The sequence below is a fragment of the Alexandromys fortis genome, unplaced genomic scaffold, assembly GCF_014885135.2.
Source record: "Alexandromys fortis isolate MF-2015 unplaced genomic scaffold, M_Fortis_MF-2015_v1.1 scaffold_27, whole genome shotgun sequence".
Taxonomy (NCBI): domain Eukaryota; kingdom Metazoa; phylum Chordata; class Mammalia; order Rodentia; family Cricetidae; genus Alexandromys; species Alexandromys fortis.
Window position 1 is genome coordinate 10,012,043 of NW_026067952.1, and position 26,340 is coordinate 10,038,382.

Sequence of the window (26,340 nt, forward strand, 5' to 3'; positions counted from 1 at the left end):
ATATATATATATATATATATATATATATATATGTGTGTGTGTGTGTGTGTGTGTGTGTGTGTGTGTATCATGTGCATACCTGGTGCTTGCCGCTGTCAGAAGAGGGCATAAAGATGCCCTGGAATTGGAGTTGTACAAGGTTATAAACCATGTGCGTGCTGAGAACTGAATCCAAGTCCTTTGCAGGAGCAGCAAGTACTCTTAACCACAGAGCCATCTCTCTATCCCCTGATCCATGACCTACTTCTCACTAACTTCTACCATTTCTTATAGATATTAAGACATTCTAAAACAGCAACAGCAGCAACAAAAATCAGCCAGCCTTGGTGGTGTACACCTGTAATCCCAGTACTTGGGAGACTGGGGAGAAAGAGTGTGAGTTTGAGGCCAGCCTGGTCTACAGAGCTATGTCCAGTACAGCCAAGGGTACACAGAGAAACCCTGCCTCAAAAACAAAGCAAACAAACAAACAACAACAAAACACTAAGACAAAAAAAAATTGCAAAATACTAGCTAGGCACAGTGGCATATGCCTTTAATCCTGGCACTTGAAAGGCAGAAGTAGGTAGATCTTTATGAGTTTGAGGCCAGCCTATTCTACATAGTAGGTTCTAGGACAGCCAGAGGTACATAGTAAGACCCTGTCTCTAAGAGGAAAAAAAAGGCTGGGCAATGGTGGTGCAAGCCTTTAGTCAGGAGGCAAATTGAGTGGGCCTCTCTGAGTTCAAGGCCAACTTGGTCTACAGAGCAAGTTCTAGGACAGGCTCCAAAGCTACCGAGAAACTGTCTCAAAAAAATAAAGAAAGGAAAGAAAGAAGAAAAATACTACAAGGGAATAATGATTTAAGAGTTAACTTTTAAGAGTAAGGCAGGAAGTTAAGAGGTTAACATTAGACAGAACTTGGCAGGCCCACATAATTTTATTTTAGGCAGACTACTTAAAATATAGCTATTGCAAAAAGAATGAAATACTTAGCAATTCAGAAAACAGTAGATTTTACAGGTCAAAATTGGAATCAATTCACTAATGGACAGACTTTAGACAGCTTCGGGAAAAGTTGCCTTTTTATCTCAGCTACTGTGGTTTGTTGGCTACCTGATATCTAGACGGTATTCGTTTCTAGAACCCTCCAGTCTTGTTTTCTTTCATGTAGATCTGAGAGAACTGTTACAAGACCCTGAGCCCTCCTTGCGCATCATCGCCTCCCAGGCACTGTTCCGAATCCAGAGAGTAGGGAGTCAGCCAGAAGAAGCCCAGAAAACATTCTGCAGGTTGAGGAAGCTCTTCAGCTGTCTTCATACTTAAAATGTAAAACACATGACCGCAGGTAAGAGTGTTGAAGTAAGAGCGGCAGGGCTGCGTCCCCGGCACCCGGCCGCCCTCATGGTTAGGTTATGCCCGAAATAATTACACGGAAACTGTATTCTTTTAAACACTGTCTGGCCCGGCTAGTTCCAGTTTCTTATTGGTTAGCTCTTACATATTGTTCTAATCCATTTCTAATATTCTGTGTAGCCCATGAGCTGGCTTACCAGGGAGGATCTTAACCTGCGTCTGTCTGGAGTGGGAGAACCATGGCGACTCCTTCACTAAGCTTCTTTTTCCCAGCATTCTCTTCTGTCTACTCCGCCTACCTAATTTTCTGTCCTATGAGGGCCGAGGCAGTTTTTTTTTATTATAATTAACCAATGTCCTTCCTCCATCATAAGAGCAAATCCTTCCAGAAGCCACAGAAGTGACAAACATACTCCATTTTCTTTCTTCTTTCAAATGTTACCATATTTCAAATGTATCTATGAATGTGTGTAGTGTGGAGGTCAGAGGACAACTTGTGGGAGTTCCTTCTCTCTTTCCCCAATGGGCATCCCAAGGGTCAAACATAGGCTGTTAGGCTTTGTAGCAAATATGTTTACCCATTAAGTTGATCTTGCCAGCCTGTATTCCGTTTTTCTTTCAGACTTAGGCAACCCTAGCATGAAGCTACTATGCACTTAGTTACCTCCAACATTATCCCCACTTAAAAAGCATCATAGTAGTTAAAATATATCAGGGAGTTAAGTTCTTGGTTTAAATTTGCAGACATAGTAAAAACTGTCATGAGTTTGAGTTATGTAGACATCCACAAAGTTTAAGTGCTGCTCACTGCTTTAGAGAGACAGAGGGTGGGGTGGGGTTGTTGGGGGGATAGTCCAGTGTTGAAATAAGAAGCGGCGTGGCTGCGTCCCCAACACCCCGGCCGCTTGGCTAGCTCATGCCCGAAATAACAACACACAAACTGTATTCATTTAAGAACTGCTTGGCCCATGAACTCTAACCCTTACAGGCTAATTCTCGCACCTGGACTAGCCCATTTCTAATGATGTGTGTAAGCACCCCAAGGTGCGCTTACCGGGAAGATTCTAGCCTACATCCATCCGGGATTGGAGGAGCTTCATTGCGTGCATCTGCCTGGGAGAGCTGAGCATGGTGTCTCTGCTCCAGCAGAGCTGTCGGGTCTCTCCAGTCCCTCTGGAAGCAGTGCAGAGTCTGACCTCACTTCCTCTTCCGCCCAGAATTCTATTCTGTTTACTCCTCCCCCCAGTGCTTTAACCTATGAGGCCAAGCAGTGTGTTTATTACTTAACCAATGAAATCAACAGATTGATATATGACACTCCCACATCAGTCCAGGGCCAGGGACACAAATCAATGGAAGAGTAGGAGTGAGAGGTCCTGGGTTCGGTGCACAAAAACAAACAGGTCATGTGTGTAACCTCAGCACTTGGGAGGCTGAGGCAGGAGAATCAGGTATTTAAGATCATTCTTGAGTTTGAGACTAGTCTCTACTTCATGCAAGTCTGGTATATTCTCTCAAAAAACAAAAAACAAAACAAGACTTGGGGGCTGGAGAGAACTTAGTGGTTAAGAGCACTGATTGCTCTTCCAGAGGTCCTGAGTTCAATTCCCAGCAACCACGTGGTGGTTCACAACCACCTATAATGAGATCTGGTGCCCTCTTCTGGCCTACAGGCAGGAAACTGTATAAATAAATCTTTAAAAAAAAATTTTTTTTAAATTTTGTTAGCACTTTCTCAGTAGAGTGAGACAGCTTGACAGCCTGTAAGATGATCTGAAACCTGACATACAAATCCAAGAAGGGGAAAATTATCAACAAAAATACCCGTGCTTTGCTAGTATAGAGATGTAACGCAATAATAAAACCAAGCTTCTAGTAACACGTGCAATGAGAGAGCAATAAAAATATTCCATCTAAAAAAAAAAAAACAAGATTTATGCAGCCACCTTTAATCCCAGCTCTCAGGAGGCAGAGATAGGCACATCACTGAGAGTTCTAGGCCAGCTTGGTCTATATAGTAAATTCCTCGGCCAGCCAAGGATACATAATAAAACTTTGTATGAAAACAAAACAGTCCTTAAGTAACAACAGAAAAGACAAAAGAAAAATTGAGGTGTTAGTATTGTTGGCTTTGTTGTTAAGGCTAATTGATTGAGGACAAGAAATACCAGTCTATTTTTACATTTTCATACATAAGGCCTTTCTTCTTCCAATTCCTTTTGATGCCTGTGAACAATGGCAAAACTCTGACAGGGTTATAATGCTGAATCTATCCCAGTCTATACAAAGTCCCCCACTCCTTTCCCCCCATGTTCCTAATTTCTCCAACTACTGCTGCCAGGCCCTTGGTGCCTCAAAGGTGGAATCTGTTTACTACCCACTGACCACTTTAAATTTAAATGAAGAAAATGTTCTCAGAAGATGAGTTTTTCTAAGAAACATATTAGGTAGGCTGGAGAGATGACTCAGGAGTTAAGAGCACTGACTGCTCATCCAAAGGACCAGGGTTCAATTCCCAGCACCAACATGGCAGTTCACAACTGTCTGTAACTCCAAGCTCTGATACCCTCAGACATACATACAGGCAAAACACCAATGCACTTTAAAAGAGAGAGAGAAACAGATTAGTTTATGTTGAGTAAATACTTTAATAACTGCACCTAGAAGGGTGGAAAATCCCTAAGGGCATACTAGAAATGAGGTATTAAGTTCAACTTTCAGGCTCTTGTGTTTAGTGGAGAAACCTAAGCAGAAAGCCAGAGCTGAATTCCCTGGGGTGATATGGAGAGAAAAATCTGACAATGCAGGTGAAGAGCCAGCAGTGAACGGCACTGTTTGTGTTGTCGAGTGAGCGTCTGAATCTGTATTCACCTTCTTTCCCAACTTTCACTGCTATCTCTCTGCTGAGATGTCTTTAGGAACAAATTCCTCTATGGTTCATAGTGAGTGGGATGTGGCAATCTGCTAGGTGTAGCTCCAGGAGGTTCAAAATGAAGACCTTAGTTGCCTGATGGATTCAGATATGTTCAACATATATGTATATATATATATATATACATACATATATATATAGCCTGTGGGCCACAGGTATCCTACACCTACATCACAGTGTCACATTGGACATTCACTCTGAGTCAGAGTCAAGACTCGCTAAATCATTACATATAAATCACTACATATAAAACTGCAAGGAATGCTAACTAAACATACATTTAAATTACATTCACCCCTCATATTCTCCTTGACTCCTGTAGTATGAATTCTAATTGTTCTTTGTTTCTTTCTTTTTTTTTTTTTTTAAGACAGTTTCTCTGTGTAGCCTTGGCTGTCCTAGAACTAGCTCTTGTAGACCAGGCTGGCCTTGAACTCACAGAGATCGGCCTGCCCCTGCCTTCCTAGTGCTGGGATTAAAGGCATGCACCACTACTGCCCAACTCCTTTTCAATTCTTTATTCACTTTATTATCTTTGTTTTGCAGATGGAGAAACTGAGGAAACAAACATGAAATTAAGTTGCTCTGGGTCACACAAATAGTAAAGGGCAAAGCCAGGATAATCCCAGTATTCTGACTCCTACACCCACATCCTGGGTTAGTCTGCTGTATTCGTCTACATCTGCTCTTTCTTACAGATGGGAATAAACACGGATGGACCTGCTCTATAGTTCATCTCAGTTGCTGAATTTGTGCTCCAAAAAACCCTCATGCAACCAAGTATGTTTGTAGTGACACTGAGCCTCCAGTGTTTAATCAAATCCAGGTCTGACCTCTTATTTCCTAAAGATAGCATGCTGCACATTTTGATCACAGAGAACATCCATCCTGTACTGTAAAGATAATGGAGTTCTATAAAAACTGGTGTTTTCTTGAAACTTTTTTTCCGTGCTTGGTTTGAGTTCATGTGCTCTTCCATTCTCAGGGTGGAAAGAGACCTGTAGGGATGGAAAGATACTCATTTCTAAATTTTCAGTGAAAAAGTGAGAGAACAAGCCAGGCTTCGCATCTTCTGCCTCTATTCCAGCACTTGTGAGGCAGAGGTGAGAGAACTGTCACAAGTTCAAGGTTATCCTGATCTATATAACGAATTCCAGGCCAGGCAGAGCAAGACTCTGTTACAGAAGGAGTAAATGAATTCTTTTCAAATCCAAAAAAGCAAGGGGACTGTGATTACAGAGGCTAAGCTGAGGATATAGTTTAGATCTCTAGTGCCAGAACATGACTGAATGACCCCTTTCTTTCTCATATTTTGTACTGTAGTTCTTTTCTCTCCAGCTAGATTTTATTTTTTGACTAATGCCACCAACAGGTGGTCTCAAGCATAAAAACATTTATTTTATTTATATTTGTTAGTTAAAATTCATTGAAGTACATACTGAGAGACATGGGACTACTGCTTATTGAACTATCTCAGAACCTGGGAACTTTTATAAGTGCCTAATAGTGATAATACTAATAAGTCTATTAAATCCAGATAGCTTCGTTATTTTTATATAAAGCTATCCTTAGAAACAGGTTAGTAGTTTTTATTGATTTTTCTAAAACAATGTATGAAACAAAGGGTCTAGGCTTTAATTTTGTCATATGTTGAAAAAAATTGAAAACAGTACAATGTTATTTTAATACTACATATTAAAATATATTGTTCATTTTCTATTACTGATACACTCATGCCTTTATTATTTTTGATTCTCACTTTTTTAGTAACTGCTTTGCTTTCCTGCCCTTCACTGGGACACCTATTTCATAAGAGCTTCTTGTGGGCATTATGGCTTACTCCATTCAAGATCAGCCTGGGCTGTGTTAGACCCTGCCTCAAAAACAAATAAGGGCTGGAGATAGGGCTCCACAGGTAGCTGGTTTTCTGTACCCCTGTTGGTCAGCTCACAACCACCTGTAACTCCAGCTCCTGGGGATCCAATGCCCTCTTCTGGCCTCTGTGTGTGTGTGTGTGTGTGTGTGTGTGTGTCCGCATGCACACATGAGCAACTAAGTCTTTTACAAAAGAAATTTTTTCTCTCATTTTAAAAGACTATCATACAAATAAAAAACAGGGCTGGGGATGGGAAAGAGCTCTCAGGTAACAGCCCAGCAAGAGAAAATATGCTAGGTAAAATTATAAGCTAGGTTTATCTGTCCTTTCTACCCCATCCCACCCCAACTTGGCTCTGTGCTTCTCCATCTCTTTCATGGGGATGGATCTGAGGAACTTACTACTATGTGTAAATGATCAAAAATGCAAGGCTTAATGAAGTTACAGTCCCAGAACATGACCCTGAAGCCCAAATCGTGAAAGTTTATAGAGTGTAAACTGAACAGAGAAGGAAGTAAGAGTTAGAGTAAGGACAGGGAATGGAGACTTTCTTTTATACCTGAGTCCATATCTCTCATACTTTGTCTTTCTTTCTTTCTTTTCTTTTTTTTTAAATTTTTTAAAAATACTTATTTATTTTATTATGTTATATACTGTCTGTATGTATGTCTGCAGGCCAGAAGAGGGCACCAGACCTCATTACAGATGGTTGTGAGCCACCATGTGGTTGCTGGGAATTGAACTCAAGACCTTTGAAAGAGCAGGCAATGCTCTTAACCACTGAGCCATCTCTCCAGCTCTGTGTGTGTGTGTGTTTCCCAAATCTATAGATGAAAGTTTCTGTCCCACCCAACTCCACAAAAAAAATTTCCTCAAGAGCATAGGAAAATGACAAAACAGAAGAGAGGGATGGTCAAAAATGTGTTGACACACACCTTTAATCCCAGCACTCAGTAGGCAGAAGCAGGCAGATTTCTGTGAGTTCAAGGCGTGCCTGGGCTACAAAGGTAGTTCTAGGATGAACCAGGGCTTCCAGAGAAATCCTAAGAAAAACCAAAAACCAAACCAAAAGAAAGCAAAACAAGTCTTCAGATTTGCAAATCAAAAGGAAAGGGGCAGATTCTACGATTTCTAAAGAATAGCGAACTCCAGAACATGGGATGATTTCCCTGACTCAAAGCAGTCCTGAACTGGCCATGATTTCTATGCTCATCTGTCTAAGGAAGACAGTACTGATTTAAGCATTCCCATTAGGGCTGTGATATAACTTAGTAGCAGAGAACATGCATAAGGCCCTGGGTTTAGTTGTCAGCACCATAAAAATACATATAAATATGTATATATATAATTATTCTAAAATTGTTTATGAGGGAATTACTGTCCCTCTTTTTGTTTTAACAGAAATGATAACAGAAGTATAGAAAAGGAAAAAAATCTCAGTGATAGTGATTTACAAAGAAATTAAAGGGACAGTTAAGAATTCAGGAAAAGCTGTGCAGTGGTGTTGTATGCCTTTAATTCCAGCACTTGGGAAGCAGAGGCAGATGGATGTCTGAAAGTTCGAGGACAGCCTGGACTACAGAGTGAGTTTCAGGACAGCCAGGTCTGTCTGTTTCACAGAGAAATCCTGTCTCAAAAAAACAAAACAAAAAATCCAGAAAAAATGTTGTTTTAGTCACTGTTCTCTTGCTGTGAAGAGAAACCATGACCAAGACAGCTCTTATGAAAGAAAGCACTTAAGAGCTTGCTTACAGTTTCAGAGGTTAGTTCGTTATCATTATGGTATCATATTGGCAGGTGCTGGACTAGAAGCTGAGAGCTACATCCTCAGCTGTAGCTAGAGAAATGGAGAGAGAGAGAGAGAGAGAGCAAGAGAGCGCCCATGCCTAGGCCTATTATGGGCTTTTGAAATCTCAAACCCACTCCCAAGTGACACTTCCTTCAACAAGGCCACACCTCCTAATCCTTTTAATCATTTCAAGTCGTGCTTTCAAATCTATGATTCTTATTCCAGTCACCATAGATGTCCCTTTGTGAACCAACAGTAAAAAGGTGATAAAACAATAAGAACATATATAAAATAGGCCCTGCTTACTGCATATCTACGGGGGCGAGGACCCGAACTGTCAGTAGACGGTAGTCTTGCCACCCCACTTCAGAAGCCCACACACGTGCAGCCAACTCTGTCCTCTACTTCTAAACAAGATGAAACCACTCAAGCTTCAAAAAGATTATACATGCATCTGCTGCTACAACAACTAACAGGCCATTTTTTTTTTCACCAACCAACACACAAAAAAATTATTTTTCAATTTCAGCACCAGTGATGTAGTGGGTATTTCTAGGACACAAAACTTGATGTGTCTAGGGCAGAACACTAAAAGGGAGAGGAATCTGCAGGCAGTTTTAAATACCACCACCTGAAAACTAGAGAAATTTACAAGCAAGTTCTTAGGCCTTTCTCCTCCTATTACCTGGTGACTGCTAACGAGCTTTTGGATTATATGACTGCTCAGATTTGCCATTTCAGCAACAGACTTCATAGGGTTACAAGGTCTGGTCAACCAATCCATCTTTTATTGAAAAATTAAATGAAAAAAGATTTTTGTTTTGTTTTCCAACTTCCATTATGATAACCTGCTTTAGAGTTTAAATGAAATTGTGAGGCCTCCACTGTAATGATTTCAGCCACATAAGGCTGATACTTCCGGGTTCTAGTGGCCATGCATGTGCAGAGGAGCCCTCAGGCAGAAGTGCCTAAAGGCTTCGGGGATGTTAAAGGGCCGCTCGTGACCCACATGCTGGGTGGATTACATCATCCACGTTTGACTCAGCTAAGCCCTTGTGTGCATGCGTGGTTGCATCATCCATGTATGACCCAGCTAAGCCCTTGCGTGCAGGCGTGACCCCTCCTCTGCGTATGACGTAGCCAAGTCAACCCCTGTGTGCATATGCTAGGCAGCTTTTAAAAGCTGGACGCGCCATCTTTCTCTGTCTCTTTTTGCACACCGACTTCCCCAGGCCTGTACAAGCTCCCTCTAGTAAACTCCTAAGCGGGTTTGTTGCGTGTTCTGTGTTTTCCTTCTCACTCGCGCCAGGTAATTTCATCCACTTCCTACAAGAACCCACCATGAAACTACACTATAGCCAGCCTTGCTTGTCTTTTTGCTTGAAGGTCCATCCTAGTCAAAATCTTTTAACACCCTGGCCTAGATGAAAACCTATGTTAATGGGTGGTATGTAGCTATTTCTTCTGAATTGAAGCATTCTCTCCTGGAAAGAGGCTCATGGGACTCTGGGAGAAAACAAGACTTAAAAGGCTCAGAAACTTACAGGACTCACAAGATCCATTCTTCAGGAATATATTACATTTATTATATATATGCATTAAATAATTGCTAGGGAAACTCAGGCTGGTGGTGATGCCAGCTAGTTGTACAGGGAGCTCCCAGGATGTGGCTTTTGGAGGGTGTCATCCATGACAGAATGGGCTTCTTGATGAACAGCTGTCTTTGCACCCACGCTCCCTCCTCTAAGTAACCCCTGTAAACTGACTCACTGTGTCCCTAAGGCTGGATGAGGCTGGACAGTTTCCTAGGATTTTATCATTTGTCCCTCTGGGATTTCCCCAGGAAAATCACATAACACAGGGCTCCTCTCAGCAGTGTACCCTTGTATTTTAGTCCAAAGATGCCTTCCAATCCGGCACCTTCCAGCATGTAAGACAGCAAGCACCCCACTATCTCCAAACTTGGTAGTCTTTATCTTATCCCATTCATGAAGCCATAGCTGCAGCCAGAGGAGTTTGTGCAAAACAGACTGATCATCACTAACATGTTCCAATCTCTGCTTGGAGTAGAATATCCAGGCTTTGGTGGGGCATGTGAATTCCTTCATAACTTGCCTCGATATCTCCATTTTCTTCTTTAGTGACTCCTTCATCCAGACAATGGTACTTTGTAATGTTTCAAATACACCACACTAAGTTCTGAGTGCCAAGAACTAACCCAAACTAGGGAATACAGTGAAGACAAAAAGTCTATTCACCATTTAATTATTTTAGTAGGCAGAGCTGGCCGATTAGCACGACAGTTTCAGAGAAGGTACCATGGAGACAATGAAGTGGATGTCGGGTGGGAGGCGTCACCTACTTTTAGCTGTACCGCTCAGAAATGCAGTTTGATGAATACATGAGAAAAGCCTCCTCCGACTGAGAACTAGCTTGATATTTCCAAGTTAAGAATTACCTGATGCATCTGAATGTTTTATTTTTCCGTATTTTAAAGACAAAAGGCATTTCCTGAGGGATTCTAGGTGAAACTGTCCGGTCCTGGTTTACGGTTTAAAAACGTTTACGTTTTCAGGTTAGCGCAAAGACCATCTCTACTCCTTAAATGGCTACATACTAGGACAGTTTCAGAATCCAGGGAGTTAAGAAAGGGCGAGGCTGAGAGTCGTCACTTAAACTTTCCCTTTCTGGCGAGCCAGAAGCCTCCGACGTGGCGCTCCTACATCAAAGAGCCACTTTCGGCTGCTCCCTCCCATCTCCATCAAGGGTCAAAGCTCAGTGAGAGCGGGTTTAATGCGCTCCGGGGAGCTGACAAACCTAGGACTAGTGTCATGGAGAACGTTTCTCACAGGGGTGGAAGAAGTCGCCACAGGTAACCCTAAGTTACCCACACCACGGGACCGGCTGTGGAGAGAGCTGGTCGCAAGCTACAGTCCCGGCGGCCTCAGCACCGGCTCGGATCCTTCCGCCCGCTCCCTCGCGTCCGTCCCCGCGGGCCCGTGCCCCGGGGCTACCCCGCAAGGGCCAGAACTAGGGCTCCTTTAGAGTCTGAGTTCCATCTTCTTATCCCATTCCCGGAGCGGGGCTATTGCGGGCTCCAGAGGAGAAAAGGGACTTTTTGAGGAGAAAAGCGGAGGCAGACGATGAAGGGAAGGCGAGCTCAAGCCGGCGATTTTCGCGCGCTTTGTCGCGGGGGGTTGTGGGTAGCTCGCCGGGAGGGAAGACAACCCCGAAGCCGGGTCGCGCCGCCCGTCGGGCTGGAGGGGATGTTCGAGGACGAGCCCCAAGCCGAGGGGGCGGCGGTGGTCGCCGCGGCCAGGGAGGCGCTGCAGGCCCTGTGCCAGGAGCTGAACCTGGACGAGGGCAGCGCGGCCGAAGCCCTGGACGACTTCACCGCCATCCGCGGCAACTACAGCCTAGAGGTGAGCGGCGGCAGGTGGGCGGCGGCCCCGACCCTCGCCAGGCCCCACCCCCGGCCCGCCCCCGCCCCGGCCTCACGGGCGGTGGGAGTTCCCCCACCTCCGAGGGTCTCGGAGGAGTGCGGGGAGGGAAGGGTGGGTGTAGCTCGGTCAGCCCACCCATTTGTTTTGAGGCGGGAAACTGAAGCTGAGAAAAGGAACCGCTCCCGAGTTCCGCTCTGCTCCGGGGCTCCCTAGACGTCAGCCTTCCAAACTTGATTTCTGCGCGCCGCCCAACGCCCCAAAGGGCGCGGTGCTGCCGTTAAATCGACCAGACCTGATCCTGTGATAAAGAGTCGCTCATCGCTACCCAGTCCTTTGCTTACGACTTTTCCCACTCTTTAAACACGTTTGGATCCCCTCTCCGCGGGAGAGAAAGCGGGGTCGTAAGAGGTTAATTTGGCGCCCCAGGTGACACGGTTTGTGATGGAGTCTGGCTCAGCTGTATGAGCCTTTTAACCTCTCCACCCTTGTGCCTCATAGGGTGCAGCAGTGGGTTCGTTTAAACCAGGGCAGTCTGATCAAAGTCAGCACACACACAAAGCTCTTCCCAGTCCCCCGTTCCTCTCTGCCAGGTCGTTACCGTGGTCTGGCCCTGAAGAAAATAAGCGGTGGTTGTCACTGTTAGATTTTCCCAGTAACTTTTAGATCTGTCTTCACAGCAGGGCAGTGTTATCACGGCCCAGGATTGTTTTGCCTAGAATCACTCGAATATCGAAACTTGGAGAGGTATGTAAGCTCAGTGGAGAAGCAGAATCGTAATGACATGTACAAGTGGAACTCATGCCCGTGGGTTCAACAGGTCGAAAGTATTTGGGAAAAAACTGCATTTTCCTGAACATGAACAGACTTGTCATTCCACAAACAATATAATATCACTATTTACATAACATTTACATCAAGTAATCTAGAGATCCTCGGCTACGTGCAAATGCATTGCCATTTTAAATCAGGGGCTTGGACATCCTTGGATTTTGGTATCTTCTGGTCCACGGGAACAATGCCCCAGGGGATATTTCAGCATATCCCTGGGATATACAGAAGCTTTCATTATCCACATGGGCTGGATTCACATATAAATTGCTTCTCTGACAATTGCTGCACTCAAAGGCATGGAGTTGGAAATGAGGATGGAGTAGTTGAGACAGGCAGATCCCAAGTGCCCAGCCCTGGCCTGCCAGTCTAACTGCAACACAGAGCTCCAGGTTCAGTGAGAGATTCTGCCTCAGAAGACACCCAACAGTTATCTCTGACCTTCACTCATGAATACATGAATGGGGGAACACATTTACACATGTGCTCATGCATGTGTACACATGCACACTATATAAAAAAGTGAGGGAAATTTTAATGGCATCTCTGTTGGAAATTTTTTTTTTTTTTAACATCCTGAGAAAGCAGTTCTAACCTCCTAGGCCTTCATTTATTATTAAGTACAATCTGTGGCCAAATCACTCAACTTAGACGCTTGTTTCAGATTCTAGGTATGTTAAACTCAGCCTAAGTTGTTAGCTTTCTGCAGGTCACTCTGCCTGGACTCTTTCCCTTCACCTGTAACTCCAGAGAAGGTTGATAATCTAAATGCTAAATCCATAGTTAGGCAGAGTCGGTTGACACCTTAAATGTTTACTGTAGAAAGCATGGTTCAGCAGTTTTGACACTGGCTGCTATTGCAGAGGTCCTGAGTTCAATTCCCAGCAACCCTATGGTGGCTCACAACCATCCATAATGAGACCTGGTGCCCTCTTCTGGCGTGAAAGCATACATGCAGGCAGAATACTGTAGGCATAATAAATATTCTTTAAAAACTGAATGTGGGGGCTGGAGAGATGGCTCAGAGGTTGAGGGCGCTGACTGCTCTTCCAGAGGTCCTGAGTTCATTTCCCGGCGACCACATGGTGGTTCACGCCCATCTGTGGTGGGGTCTGGTGCCCTCTTCTGGCCTGCAGGCATACATGCCAGAACACTATATACATAATAAATAAATATTTAAAAAAATAAAAAATAAAAAAAATAAAAACTGAGTGTGGAAGTAGTCTGCCCTGAGCTTTGTTTTTTCTTGTTTTTCTTCTTTTAGTGTTAGTGAAAGACACTTGGAGAAAAGGCATCTCCCAGTTCTGCTGCCCCTAAGAATCCTGTCTACAGTCTCTACCCCTGCCTAATCCACACACAAGGCCCTGCTGGCATTTTGCCTTTTCTCACCTAACTTACATTTATTGGTAGTTTGCTACTGAGCAGTTTTAAATCTTCCTTTGTGAAGTTTCTGTTGACATCCAGTCAAAGTCAGTTAACTACACTGTATTTTCCCACACTTTCTCTTCAACTCTTACAACATATATATATGTTGTATATATAAGTTGTATATATATGTGTGTGTGTATATATATATATCTACTTTACCAATTATGAAGAACAGTTTCTGTTACTATTCTTAACTTCAGATTTGGAGATTAAGAGCCATTTTTTATTTTGTTTTGTTGGTTTAAGTATTCTACCACTGAGGTATATCTCTGATCCTCTCCATAAAAAAATTTAAAATAAAATTTTAATTTATAATCAGGAGGTGGCATGTGCCATGTGGAGGTTGGAAGACAACTTCTGTTGGGTCAGTTCTCTCCTTCCACATTGACATGGGTTCCAGGGATCAAACTGAGATCTCCAGACCTACATAGCAAGTGCCATCTCTCCAGCTCTGTATCTTAATTCCTTTTAGGATTATTGCCATTTATTTTTAGCTTATAGTTATATCATTCTCCCCATTCCTTCCCTCCCTCTGACCTCCCCTCTTTTATATACCTCCCCTTTGTGTTGTCTCTCAAAATCACGGTCTCTTTCTTTAATTGTTGTTCCATATGTGTGTATATGTCTATGTGTATGTATATTTCTAAATATATAAATGCAGTTTGCTCTGTCCACATGTCTATGTTTTAGGCTGATCATTTGGTGTTGGAGAGCCAGTTGGTGGGCTGTTTCTCTCAGCACTCCTCAGTTCCCTGGCTCTTTGCCTAGGTTCCTCCTTCCACATTAGCACTATTGGTCAATTGGTGTCATCCTTGGTCAGGTCTTGTTTATGCAGCCATGCTAGTGTCTGTATCTGTCGTTCTTTTTTTTTCCCTGGGTAACCCTGACTGTCCTGGAACTAGCTCTGTAGAACAGACTGGCCTCGAACTCAGAGATCCAAATGACTCTGTTTTCTAAGTACTGAGATTAAAGCTTGTGCCACCACTGCTAGGCCTGTATCTGTAATGCTTAATCCTCTGACTTCAACTATATTTCATCCGGTCATGCAGTGTTTCCAGCTTGAAAACATTTGAAGTCGAGCAGAAAATTAAGTGTTGAATTACCAGTCGTTACTTTTTTATAGCTTGTAAACTGAGATATCTATGGTGGTGGAGAACTATGCTTAATATTTTAAAGATAACTTACTATGGGATAAATAATGCCCCAAATCCTGCTCTCACAAAAATGACATTGTCCTTCATATTGTGGATGTTAATAATTACTGTATTATTATATATCAGCATATTAATATAAATATTAATATTTTGACATATGACTCCCCTGACAAATTTCTACTCTTTTTTCTTTTCTCTGCAGAATTGGTTAAAAAGAAATATACCTGGGTGTTTTTTTTTTTTTTTTGGTTTTTCAAGACAGGGTTTCTCTGTAGCTTTTGGAGCCTGTCCTGGAACGAGCTCTTGTAGACAAAGCTGGCCTCGAACTCACAGAGATCCGCCTGCCTCTGCCTCCTGAGTGAGAAACATAAAATTTAAATAATAGAAAAGAATAAATACAATCAAGAATGTGACTGCCAGGTGGAGTTGGCATATGCCTTTAATCCCAGCACTCAGGAAGTAGAGGCAGGTTGACCTCTGTGAGTTCAAGGCCAGCCTGGTCTACAGAGCTAGTTCCAAGATAGCTAAGGCTACACAAAATTCTATCTCAAAGAGAGAGAGAGAGGAGAATACAAAAAGATTTTAGTAAAATTTTTTCAGTAAGGCTAAATTTTGAATTAAGTAAGAAATCTATTTTTAGATTTAGAAATTCAGAAAATTTCTGATTTTTCTAAGAACAGAGGTAAATGTGGAAGTCTGTATTGATGTTTGGGACTGTATTCACTTTATTTCTTTAGGGTTTAGAGAGATGAAATTGTAAAGCCTTTCCCAGGTAAGCATTTTAAGGTGTCTGTGTATTTTTTGTGCTTCCCTGCAGGGAGAAGTTGTACACTGGCTGGCATGTTCTTTATACGTTGCTTGCCGCAAGAGCATCATTCCTACAGTGGGAAAGGGCGTCATGGAAGGAAACTGTGTTTCATTGACCAGAATACTTCGCTCAGCTAAGTTAAGGTAAAGCATTTTGCTTTCCCAGATGTTTTAGAAGTACTAAATTTGGGCTGGAGAGGTTGCTCAGTGGATAAGAGTATCTGTTACACAAGCATGAGTACTTGGGTTCTTGTGCTCTGGGGCCTTAGTGCTGGGGGGACTGAGGCAGGCCAATCCTAGGGCTTAGAAGGGAACAGTCCAGTCAGAATGACAGCTCTACCTCAAAAATTGAAGTGGAGGTTCTGGAGAGATGGCCCAGTGTTTAAGAGAACTTCCTGTTCTCCCAGAGAACCTGAATTTGGTCCCGAACATCCATATCGGGACTCATAACTCCCTGTAACTATACTTCAAAGATATAGTTACCTTTGACACCTTCTTGCTTATTGTGTTTCCCTGCAGGGAGAAACTCTGCTTAGACATAGCGTACACACACACACGCGTGCGCAAAGATAAATTTAAAAATAAAAAATTTAAGTGGAAAAGTTATTGAGGGAGATACTTCAGTGTCATTTGCTGGCTTCCACATGTAGCTACATGAACAAGTATATACACATTCACACACATAAACATACACCACATGCACACAGAGTCCTAAATATCATTTTAGGATTCGGTTTCTCTCATTTTAAATCATTTGACTTTGTTCTGTTACTGCATGTTCTTTCCCAGTTTGACCTTGCTTCTCTACGTTGCCTCTTCAGATTCTAACTTCAACCAAAGACTTAAGTTAAATTGATTTTAGCTATACTTTTGCTCACTAATTTTTTAAAATTTGAAAATAGTTTAAAGCTTACAGGAGAATTAGAAAAATGAGAGAAATAGAAAGAATACCCATCTACCCGTGATCCCATCTCAACGGTTACTGCCATTTTACCTCATTTACTTTGTCACTTTATCTTTCTGTATTAAGTATTATGCTCTTTCTCTTCAGTGCTTCTTCCTTACTCATTTTAAAATGAGTTGTACTCTTTATAACCTTTTATCCTGAAAGTGGTTTCAGTGATATTTTAATTAGTTAGTTATTTACTTATTTTTGAGAGTGGATCTCACAATATAGCCCAGGTCCAGGCTAGTCTCAAACTGTGGCTCTTGCTTGCTTCAGCCTTCCAAGTGCTACAATTATAGATGTGTGTCACCATGCCCAGTTTCAGTGGTATTTTTTAATTAACTATGATGCAGTCTTCAGGAAACTTAACATTTTTTTCAAGTCTGCCATCAATAATCTAGTTTTGTTAGTTGATCTAATAATATTCCTGGTAGCATTGTTTTTCTTTGAATACCATTTCTAGTTTTGGATCAGTACTACATTCACTTATTTCTATTTGTTCCCCTTTAAGAAGGAATATTTCTGTAGCTGTTGTCTCTTTTTTATTTTTATTTTATTTTGTTTTTTCAAGACAGGGTTTCTCTGTGTAACAGCTCTAGCTGAATAGTCCTATGTGGTTGTCATAAGAGCAAGTAAAAGGTAGAACTTAGACCTACAGAGTGCCTAGTAGTGACAAGTTGAACAATAAAAATCAGCTATGCAGAAAACAGGGCAATACATTGACACGATGACCAAGTCAATAACATTAATAAGAGGAAGGTGGATATAATATGCCACTGTATGTAGTTGTTCTAAAACTTAAAATCACTCTATGCAGTTTCAAAATGTACAACTTGTGTATATTTAGCCTTAAGGAAATATCAGACATATGTCAAATGAGGAACAATCTATTTTAAAAGAGGACTGGGTAATTGTAGACTTATTAAAAAATGTTATCATGGGGCTGGGGAATGTAGCTCAGTCGGTAATACACTTGCCTATTGTGCCTGAGACCCTAGGTTTTTTTCCAGGCACCAACCATATAAAAGCTGGCATAAGCCTGTTATTTTAGCACTGGAGTGATGGAGACAGGAAGTTAAGGGATTCATGATCATCCTTGACTATATAACAAATTCAGAGTCAGCCTGGGCTGCAAAAGACCTGTCTCTAAACAACAGAATTATAGCTTGAAAAATTAGATCAGTACATACTCATAATAAAAATTTCAAATGAGTTCTAGAGGTGGATGGTGACGGTGGCTTTCCAACATGAGTAACCAGATGCAACTGGACTAGACATTAAAATGGCAAATGTAATCCTGTGTGTAGTTTATCAGAGACATGACGATGGTTTTTAAAGGTTGGGCGTGTACTGCCATGGTACAGTGCCTGCAAGTAATACATTGGGTGTGATGAGACATGTCAGTCAGTTATCCTAGCACTCAAGAGGCTACATCAGGCCTCTGGAGGCCACCCTGTTCATTTTCATCATGTGGTCAATGAGTCAAGGCCAACCTAGGATACACACATACCAGGAAACTTTGCATCCCAATTTCTAGTGAAGCAGGTCTAAAGAAGTAATTCTCAAAAGTGAGGAAATCCTCCAAGGAGAGAAAACATCCCACACTGAGCATCTTCCTATCCCAATCTGCCCCTGCCAAAAAAGGGAAAACTTCATAGTAACTAATTGGGAGGAGAAAGGAAAAAAAGTAGGACATTTTTTTGTTGTTGTTTTTATGTTGTTGCTGCTGTTGATAAGGACTTTTTAGGATTTCAGATTTTAATTAATGTTTCAAATTTACCTGTGAACAATTAACTGATAACTTTAAAAACATTACCTAGTATCCCTCTATATAGTGCCAGATAATTAATAAAGTGAGCTTTTGACATTATGAGTGTTTAATCTAAGACCATGCTAACAGATCGTATACCATTATTGGATAAGCTGAGAAAGTGGAGTAACAATCTATTATGATTTTCTAAATAGTTACATATTTATTTTATTTTTGGTGGTGATGTCACACACTAAAACAAACACTGAGCTTGAGAGATGGCCCAGCAGTTAAGAGCACTGGCTGTTCTTCCTGAGGTCCCGAGTTCGATTCCCAGAACCCACATGGTGGCTCACAATCATCCACAATGAAATCTGGTGCCCTCTTCTGGCAGGGATACATGCAGGTAGAACTCCAAGTACATAGTAAATAAATTAAAAAACAAACAAACAAACAAACAAACAAAAAGCCTGTTAAAACTCAAATACTTAGCTGGTCCTGGTGGCACACAGCTTTAATCCCAGTACTTGGGAGGCAAAGACAGGCAGATCCCTGTTAGTTCGAGGCCAACCTGGTCTACAGGGCGTGTTCCAGGACAGCCAGACCTTCAGGGAGAAACCCTGCCTCCAAAAACAAGCAAAAGAACTCAGATACTTGAATTTTACTTCCAACTTATAGTAGTCTGCTGCTTTGTGAACAACTTTCATTTGGGAGACTTTTTTTTTTTCAAACTAACTTTGTGAACCTATAAATTAATTGTTGACTAATGTATACTTCTTCAACTATATGTAGATCGTTGCTTAGGTGCAGAGGAGGAAAGAAATAGGTAGCTGTTTTAACCACCTGCATCCTAGAAGGTTGCTGTCACTTCTGTGTCATCAGTCTCCGTGATGGTCCTGGGAAACAGTGCAATTCATAGCAGTGAAGTGAGGGCTTATGTTGTTTGCTTTTTCATAAATATAGGTTTTTAAAGACTTTTAGTCATCAAGAGAATGTGTCATTTTCAGTCCATTATATGAGCTCATTTTAAAGTTGTCTTTTCTTCCTTTTCTTTGAAGCTTAATACAGTTTTTTAGTAAAATGAAGAAGTGGATGGACATGTCAAATCTACCACAAGAATTTCGTGAACGTATAGAAAGGCTAGAGAGAAATTTTGAAGTATCAACTGTAATTTTTAAAAAATTTGAGCCCATTTTTTTAGATATATTTCAAAATCCATATGAAGAGCTACCAAAGTTGCCACGGAGCAGGAAGCAGAGGTGAGACATTTAATCTCATATATTTGTGATACAAGATTATTAGGAGAGTTTAACTTTAAAAGTCTGCTTCTTACCTTTCTGCAAAGACTTAAATTTCTTTGGAAATTTATGGACAGTTGCTTAAATTTGAAAATGGGTAATACTTTTATTATTATTTTATTTATTCTGATGTTCAGTGTAGACTAAAAAGCTTTAAGAATTCTGTTTTTGAGCCATCTGTCCACTTGAGTGGAATTTTACATGAACTTAACCCTTTTATTTATATTTGCTTTTTCAATGCTTAGCAGGTTAGTCAGACCAAAAGAATACATTTTTTCATTTTAGGAGAATTCCTTGCAGTGTAAAGGATCTCTTTAATTTCTGCTGGACACTCTTTGTTTACACTAAGGGTAAGTTGACATTCTCAGAACTTACGTTTCTACTCTGGGATTTGGTGATGTTTGACATGAGAGGTTCCTGGGTTTTAACTTTTTTTTCCTTATAAAGGTAATTTTCGTATGATTGGTGATGACTTAGTAAACTCATATCATTTACTTCTGTGCTGCTTGGACCTGATTTTTGCCAATGCTATTATGTGCCCAAATAGACGAGACTTGCTAAATCCATCATTTAAAGGTAAAATATTTAGTTTTAAAAAGTAATTATTAAATTTTAGAAAAGCTAAAAAAACTGACTGTTCTTTTTGTCCTTCCTGTTCCCTTCATGGTCTGTCAAACTAGGTTTACCGTCTGATTTCCATGCTCCTGACTTCAAAGCTGCAGAAGAGCCTCCCTGTATCATTGCCGTACTTTGTGATCTACATGATGGACTTCTAGTAGAAGCAAAAGGAATAAAGGAGCATTACTTCAAGCCATATATTTCAAAACTCTTTGATAAGAAGGTACTAACAAATAAGATGCTTAGGGGTCAGCAGCACCCTGAAAGGAAAGAATCTTCTCAACATTGAAAGGAAAGAATCTTCTCAACATTGTAGGACCCATGTAACATGATCCTAATCAGTCCTATCAATAAAAGCCAGGAGTCAAATATTGGGGTAATAGTCTGAAAGATCAGAGAAGCAAAGGAGTTATATTATATTATATTATATTATATTATATTATATTATATTATATTATATTCCTGTCACCACCTCCCAAGTGCTGGAATTAAAGGCGTGCACCACTGCCTCCCGGCTCTATGGTTAACTAGTTACTAGCCCCATGCTCTGATCTCCAGGCAAGCTTTATTTGTCAGAACACAAACAAAATATCACACAATAGTCCTGGTCAGATGTTCCAGGTCTGGGGCTAGAGAGATAGCGCTAAAATTAAGAGCATTAACTGTTCTTCCAGAAGACCCAGGTTCAGTTCCTAACACCCACCATACCCAGCTCATAACTTCGTGTAACTCCAGTTCCAGGGCATCCAGTGCCTTCAAGTCCCAAGTTTCAGTGTCTGCTGTGATGCAGCCTTGCCCTTTAGTCACAGGAGACTAGTGGTTGAAGAAAGTGCTCAGTTATATGTCGTGTCTGGGAAATGCACTGCCAGCAATTTTCGGGGTTTCTGGCAGAACCTGCATTCTCCTGAGAATGGGTTATGAGAAGCATGAGATCAGAGTGAACTGACTGATTTTCTGCCGTAGTCATTCTGTTAAGTGCTGTTTACTAAAAGCATTGTAATAGTATAACAACTATTGTTTTGTTGTTGGTTTTTGGTTTTTTTTTTTTTTTGAGACTAGGTCTCACTATTTAGCTCTGGCTATCATGGAAATCACTGTGACTTCAAGGCCACAGTGACCTTGAAGTCACAGAGCTCCTTCTGCCTCTGCCCCAAGTATTAAAGTGTGTGCCACTACTCCCAGCTACAACTATCACTTTAATTCCACATAAATAAAGCAGAAAACTGCTTTCAGGCTACTTACATGCACTCTGATTTTTTCCCCTGTAATTGTCTATTTTTATGTTTCTGAGTTGGTTTATCATGGAGGAGTTATTAATTTCTCACTTCTTCAACCATGAATCATGTAATTCAATTAGGCCTTGTCTTTTCACTTTGGTAAAGGCTTTTATTTAAATCATCACTCTGGTTCCCCATTTAGTATTAAGAGATTTTTATTTACTTATTATTATTATTCTTATTTTTGTTTGTTTGCTTGCTTGTTTTTCAAGACACGGTTTCTCTGTGTAGCCCTGGCTTGTCCTGGAACTAGCTTTGTAGATTAGGCTGGCCTTGAAGTTGCAGAGATCCACCTGGTTCTGCCTCCCAAGTGCTGGGATTAAAGGTGTGTGCCTCCATGGCCTGGCTTAAATTTTTTTAAGTATTATTATTATTGTTTGTATGCATGGATGCCTGTTGTGTATATGTGAGTACACATGCCACAACATGTGTGGAGGTCAGAGGACAACTTCATGAGTTGGTTCTTTTCTTTCACACTTAAGTGGGTTCCAGGCATCAAATTCAGGTTACCAGACTTGTGGGGCAGGTGCCTGTATCTGCTGAGCCACCTCACAGGCCCATGATATTTTCTTTAAGCATAAAGTCTTTCCTAACTGGTTTCTTCTCCCTTCTATACTTTGTATTTAATCTTACATGTCCTGGAATATGTATACATACTGATTTCTTATAGGTATGTGTAGCATAAATTTTAATTGGTCTTAATAATAATTAAAAAAACAGTCCGATATAAGGATTAATACTGAAGATCCAGAGAAACAAAGTAGCCAGCCATTAGGGAGACCTTTTACCTCTATCAATGCTCAAACTGAAGGGGCGATCCTGTCCTTAGACTGCATCTCCAGATTGCATCTGTCTCCATCAAACCTCAGACTGCCTTGAGCTTCTGTCTCCTCCCAGCCATATCACTCCTGTCTCCACCTCCCCAGTGCTTGGATTAAGGGCATGTGACGCTAATACTGGGATTAGAGGTGTATGCTACCACTGCCTGGCTTCTAGTGGCTTAACTCTGCACTCTGATCTTCAGGCAAGCTTTATTTCTTAAAACACAAACAAAATATCACTACAGGTATGTTAAACATTTCCAGAAAAGTAAACTTTTAAAGAATATGTTGTGCAGACATAGTATACTTTAGTACAGTGGCCCAAATCCCATTTTGTCTATATTTGCCACTATTGTCTTGGCATAATTATTGTAAAAATTTGTCCCGTTCCAGAAGCAAACCCATCATCCAAACCATTATGATTTTGAAACTACTTGGAGGCTAGTCAGATTCTGGATTGCATGATTGGACAGGATAATAGGTCAGCTCTAACGCCAGAGATATTTTGTTTGACTTGTAGGATGATACTTACTTTTATCTTTTTCAATTTATTATTTAAGTAACATGACCTTTTATATAAAAAGCTTTTAAAAACAAGAAGCTATGACAATTCAGGGTTGGAATTTTTGTTTTGTTTTGTTTTTGTTTTTGGAGAAAGAGTTTCTCTGTGTAACTGGCCTGACTGTCCTGGAACTCTCTCTGTAGACCAAACTGGCCTTGAAGTTACAGAGTTCTGCCTGCCTCTGCTTCCCAAATGCCGGGATTAAAGACATTCACTACCATGTCGGCTAAGGGTTGGAATTTCTACAAGGTAGACTATTACCAAGCTAAATGATGACTGTCACTTTTAGGATGGCAAATGTACCTTCAGCTTTCTCTGCTCATGTATGATGGACCTTTGCTCTTGATGGCATTTCCCTTTGTTACCTAACATAATGACAACCTAAGTCTAGTAAGGTAGATGGAATTACTGGCAACTGTGGTTTTCCTTTCTCACCAGTAATAGGAATCAAGGCCTTCCTCTCTTTCAATTTGTGGTACTGAAGATCACATCCAAGGACTTATAAATGCTAGCCAATGAGCAAACTACCCTGCCACAACCCCTTTAATTTTCTTTTAATCTTTATCGTTTGTTTGTTTTGAGAGAGGGTCTCATGTAATTTAAGCTAGCCTCAAACTCAAACCAAGGGTAACCTTAAACTGCTGATACTTTTCCCTCTGCATGCTCACGTTCTGGGATTGCAAGCATGCCTCTCCTTTTAAACTTTTTGCTTACTGAAGCATGTAGTAGTAATTTTAATTTTCCTTCTCATAGACTAATATTTAATAATGGGTCTCTTTCACTAGAATTACTGGTGAAATTGCTTGTTAAAAATACTTTCTTGGGCCGAAGAGATGGCTCAGAGGTTAAGAGTGCTGGCTGCTCTTTCAGAGGTCTTGAGTTCAATTCCCAGCAATCACATGGTGGCTCACAACAATTTAAAATGGATCTGGTACCCTTCTGGCCTTCAGGCATACTTGCAGGCAGAACACTATATGCATAATAATATCCTCTAAAAAAGTGCTTTCTCAGTGTAGAGAGTAAATGTTAGTGGAATGCTTAGCTACAAAAGGAACATCACATCCCCTCCCAAGTCTCAGAGATCATTTGGAAGTGGTCAGAACCACTCCACTCCATGAGTTCACAGCAGCTGTGGTTGCCTACACAGCATCAGTTCAGTCAGCATTCCTGTATGGAGTAGGCGGCAGGAACTGTGGTTTTTTGATAGCTTTAGGGCAGGGAGAGTCTGTGCTCTTTAAAGGTCTGGCACATGATAGGTTAGCCACACTCCAGTGGATGACTCTACTCCCAGTTTTTTTTTGTTTGTTTGTTTTTTGTTTTTTGAGACAGGGTTTCTCTGTAGCTTTGGAGCCTGTCCTGGAACTCCCTTTGTAGACCAGGCTAGCCTCGAACTCACAGAGATCTGCCTGCCTCTGCCTCCCTAGTGCTGGGATTAAAGGCGTGCGCCACCACCGCCCGGCTCTATTCCCAGTTTTATGGGCAGTACAAGTTGGATGTTCAGTATGTTATTTGAAAAAGTGGGGGAGGTAGGAGTAGATTTGGGAGGAATTAGTAGTGAGTAAGTATGGTCAAAATATATTGTATGCAATTTTTTAAAAATTAATGAAAATATTTTTAAATTTTGGAAAGAACTGTCCTAGGCTAACCTTTCAGTGTTTTGAAAATTTGCCCTTAGGGTTGTGATCACTGGCATAGCGCTCACTTTGCATGAGTGAGGTTCTGAGTTCAATATCCAACACCAATTAAAACAAAAACCTTTGATTTTTCTTATTTGGGAGGATGGTGCTAGAGGACAAAATACAAAAACAAACAAAAGACAACAAAAAAGCCCAAAAAACAAAACTGACTTTGAATCTGTTTTAATGTTCTATGATTATGTTTTAGTCTAAATGTCCTTTTAAAAATATTTATTTAATTTTGTGTGTGAGTATGGCTGAGTGTCTCTGTTCATCACATTTGTGTAGGATTCCCTAGAACTGGAATTATAGATGATTGTGAACCACCATGTGGGTGCTAGGGACTAAATCCAGAATCTGTGCAACAATAGCCAGTGCCGCTAACTGCTGAGACATGTCTCGAGCCCCTGCTCTGAAACCTCTAATAATTCTTTTTTTGTGTATTATACATATGTGAAATGTTACTGAAATCTCATTTTTGTGTTTGTTGATATTTCCTTTTTTTTTTTTTCTTGGCCAGATTTTAAAAGGTGAATGTCTCTTGGACCTTTCCAGTTTTACTGATAATAGGTAAGTATTTAAAGATGAGTGTGCTGGCACACACCTGTATGTAATCTTGGTACCTGGGACTTGGTGGCAGGAGGATTAGAAATTCAAAGCCAACCTTAGCTATGTAGTGAGTTTGAGGCCAGCCTAGGCTACATGAGATCTTACAAACAATAAATAAATATCTAATACAAATAGTGCCTGTCATGACACAGACTAGCAATAATGAATTGTTGAAATTTGCTAAATGAAACATTAAATATCAAGGTAACTTCTTCAAATTCAAAAGTCTCACTTTTAAAAAAATATTTATTTATTTTTTATGTATACAATATTCTGTCTGTGTGTATGTCTGCAGGCCAGAAGAGGGCACCAGACATCATTACAGATGGTTGTCAGCCACCATGTGGTTGCCGGGAATTGAACTCAGGACCTTTGGAAGAGCAAGCAATGCTCTTAACCACTGAGCCATCTCTCCAGCCCCAAAAGTCTCACTTTAATGGCATTGAATGGAATTGTCACTAAGCCCTGTTGGCTGAATATATTTAAAAAACATTGGCATTTGAAACAACTGCACTCCCCTGAGAATTCAGAAATTCACCCAGTGACATGTGTGTTTGATTTTATATTCTTCCAAATAATCCACATTAGCAATTGAGAATGCTCTTATTTCAGAGCCATTTGATTTCCTCAGGGATCAGATGTGCCTTTCTTTTCTTGAATTAGCTTCACAGTTTTAGATTAAGTATATGGTCTCCTTTCACTCGCACTTCAAGATAAGTTAGTGCTGTGACCGGCATGGATATTCGTAATCAGGTAGGGACCTCTGATATTAGATAAGCAAAGGCAATAAAAATGCAGTCATCACTTTCCTGAGTTGTAGGCTGGATCTGTCTTCATCTGAGATGCATCTGTCATATGACAGTTTTATTCTGGTAGCTCAAAGCAATTCTCTTTGCAGCAAAGCAGTGAACAAGGAGTACGAGGAGTATGTTCTAACTGTGGGTGACTTTGATGAGAGGATCTTTTTGGGAGCAGATGCTGAGGAGGAAATTGGAACACCTCGAAAGTTCACCGTTGACACCCCATTTGGGAAACTGACATCAGAGGCCAATTTGGAATACAACCTTCAACAACATTTTGAAAAAGTAATATAACCTAGTGTGGCCTCAGTTCTGAATGATACTTGTCTTTTCTTTGTGTGATTCTACTAACAGCAGAGGCATCTTTCAAGTTAAATATTGAGTTTCTGC

At 41.0% G+C, this 26,340-nt stretch overlaps 2 protein-coding genes across 2 annotated transcripts in view; both read left to right on the top strand.

Moving 5' to 3' along the window:
• LOC126507046 (maestro heat-like repeat-containing protein family member 7) overlaps positions 1-5,923 on the top strand; it is a 17,341-nt gene extending 11,418 nt beyond the window's left edge. The window contains exons 9-10 of the mRNA XM_050151162.1: positions 1,155-1,328; positions 4,815-5,923. Coding sequence (XP_050007119.1) covers positions 1,155-1,306 — 152 coding nt within the window. The 3' untranslated portion in view covers positions 1,307-1,328; positions 4,815-5,923. The remainder of the gene's footprint in view (positions 1-1,154; positions 1,329-4,814) is intronic.
• Positions 5,924-10,889: 4,966 nt separating this feature from the next.
• Positions 10,890-26,340, top strand: part of Rbl1 (RB transcriptional corepressor like 1) — a 58,038-nt gene continuing 42,587 nt past the window's right edge. Inside the window, exons 1-8 of the mRNA XM_050151255.1 lie at positions 10,890-11,355; positions 15,604-15,737; positions 19,348-19,548; positions 19,873-19,937; positions 20,035-20,163; positions 20,268-20,428; positions 25,062-25,111; positions 26,049-26,235. Coding sequence (XP_050007212.1) covers positions 11,077-11,355; positions 15,604-15,737; positions 19,348-19,548; positions 19,873-19,937; positions 20,035-20,163; positions 20,268-20,428; positions 25,062-25,111; positions 26,049-26,235 — 1,206 coding nt within the window. The 5' untranslated portion in view covers positions 10,890-11,076. The remainder of the gene's footprint in view (positions 11,356-15,603; positions 15,738-19,347; positions 19,549-19,872; positions 19,938-20,034; positions 20,164-20,267; positions 20,429-25,061; positions 25,112-26,048; positions 26,236-26,340) is intronic.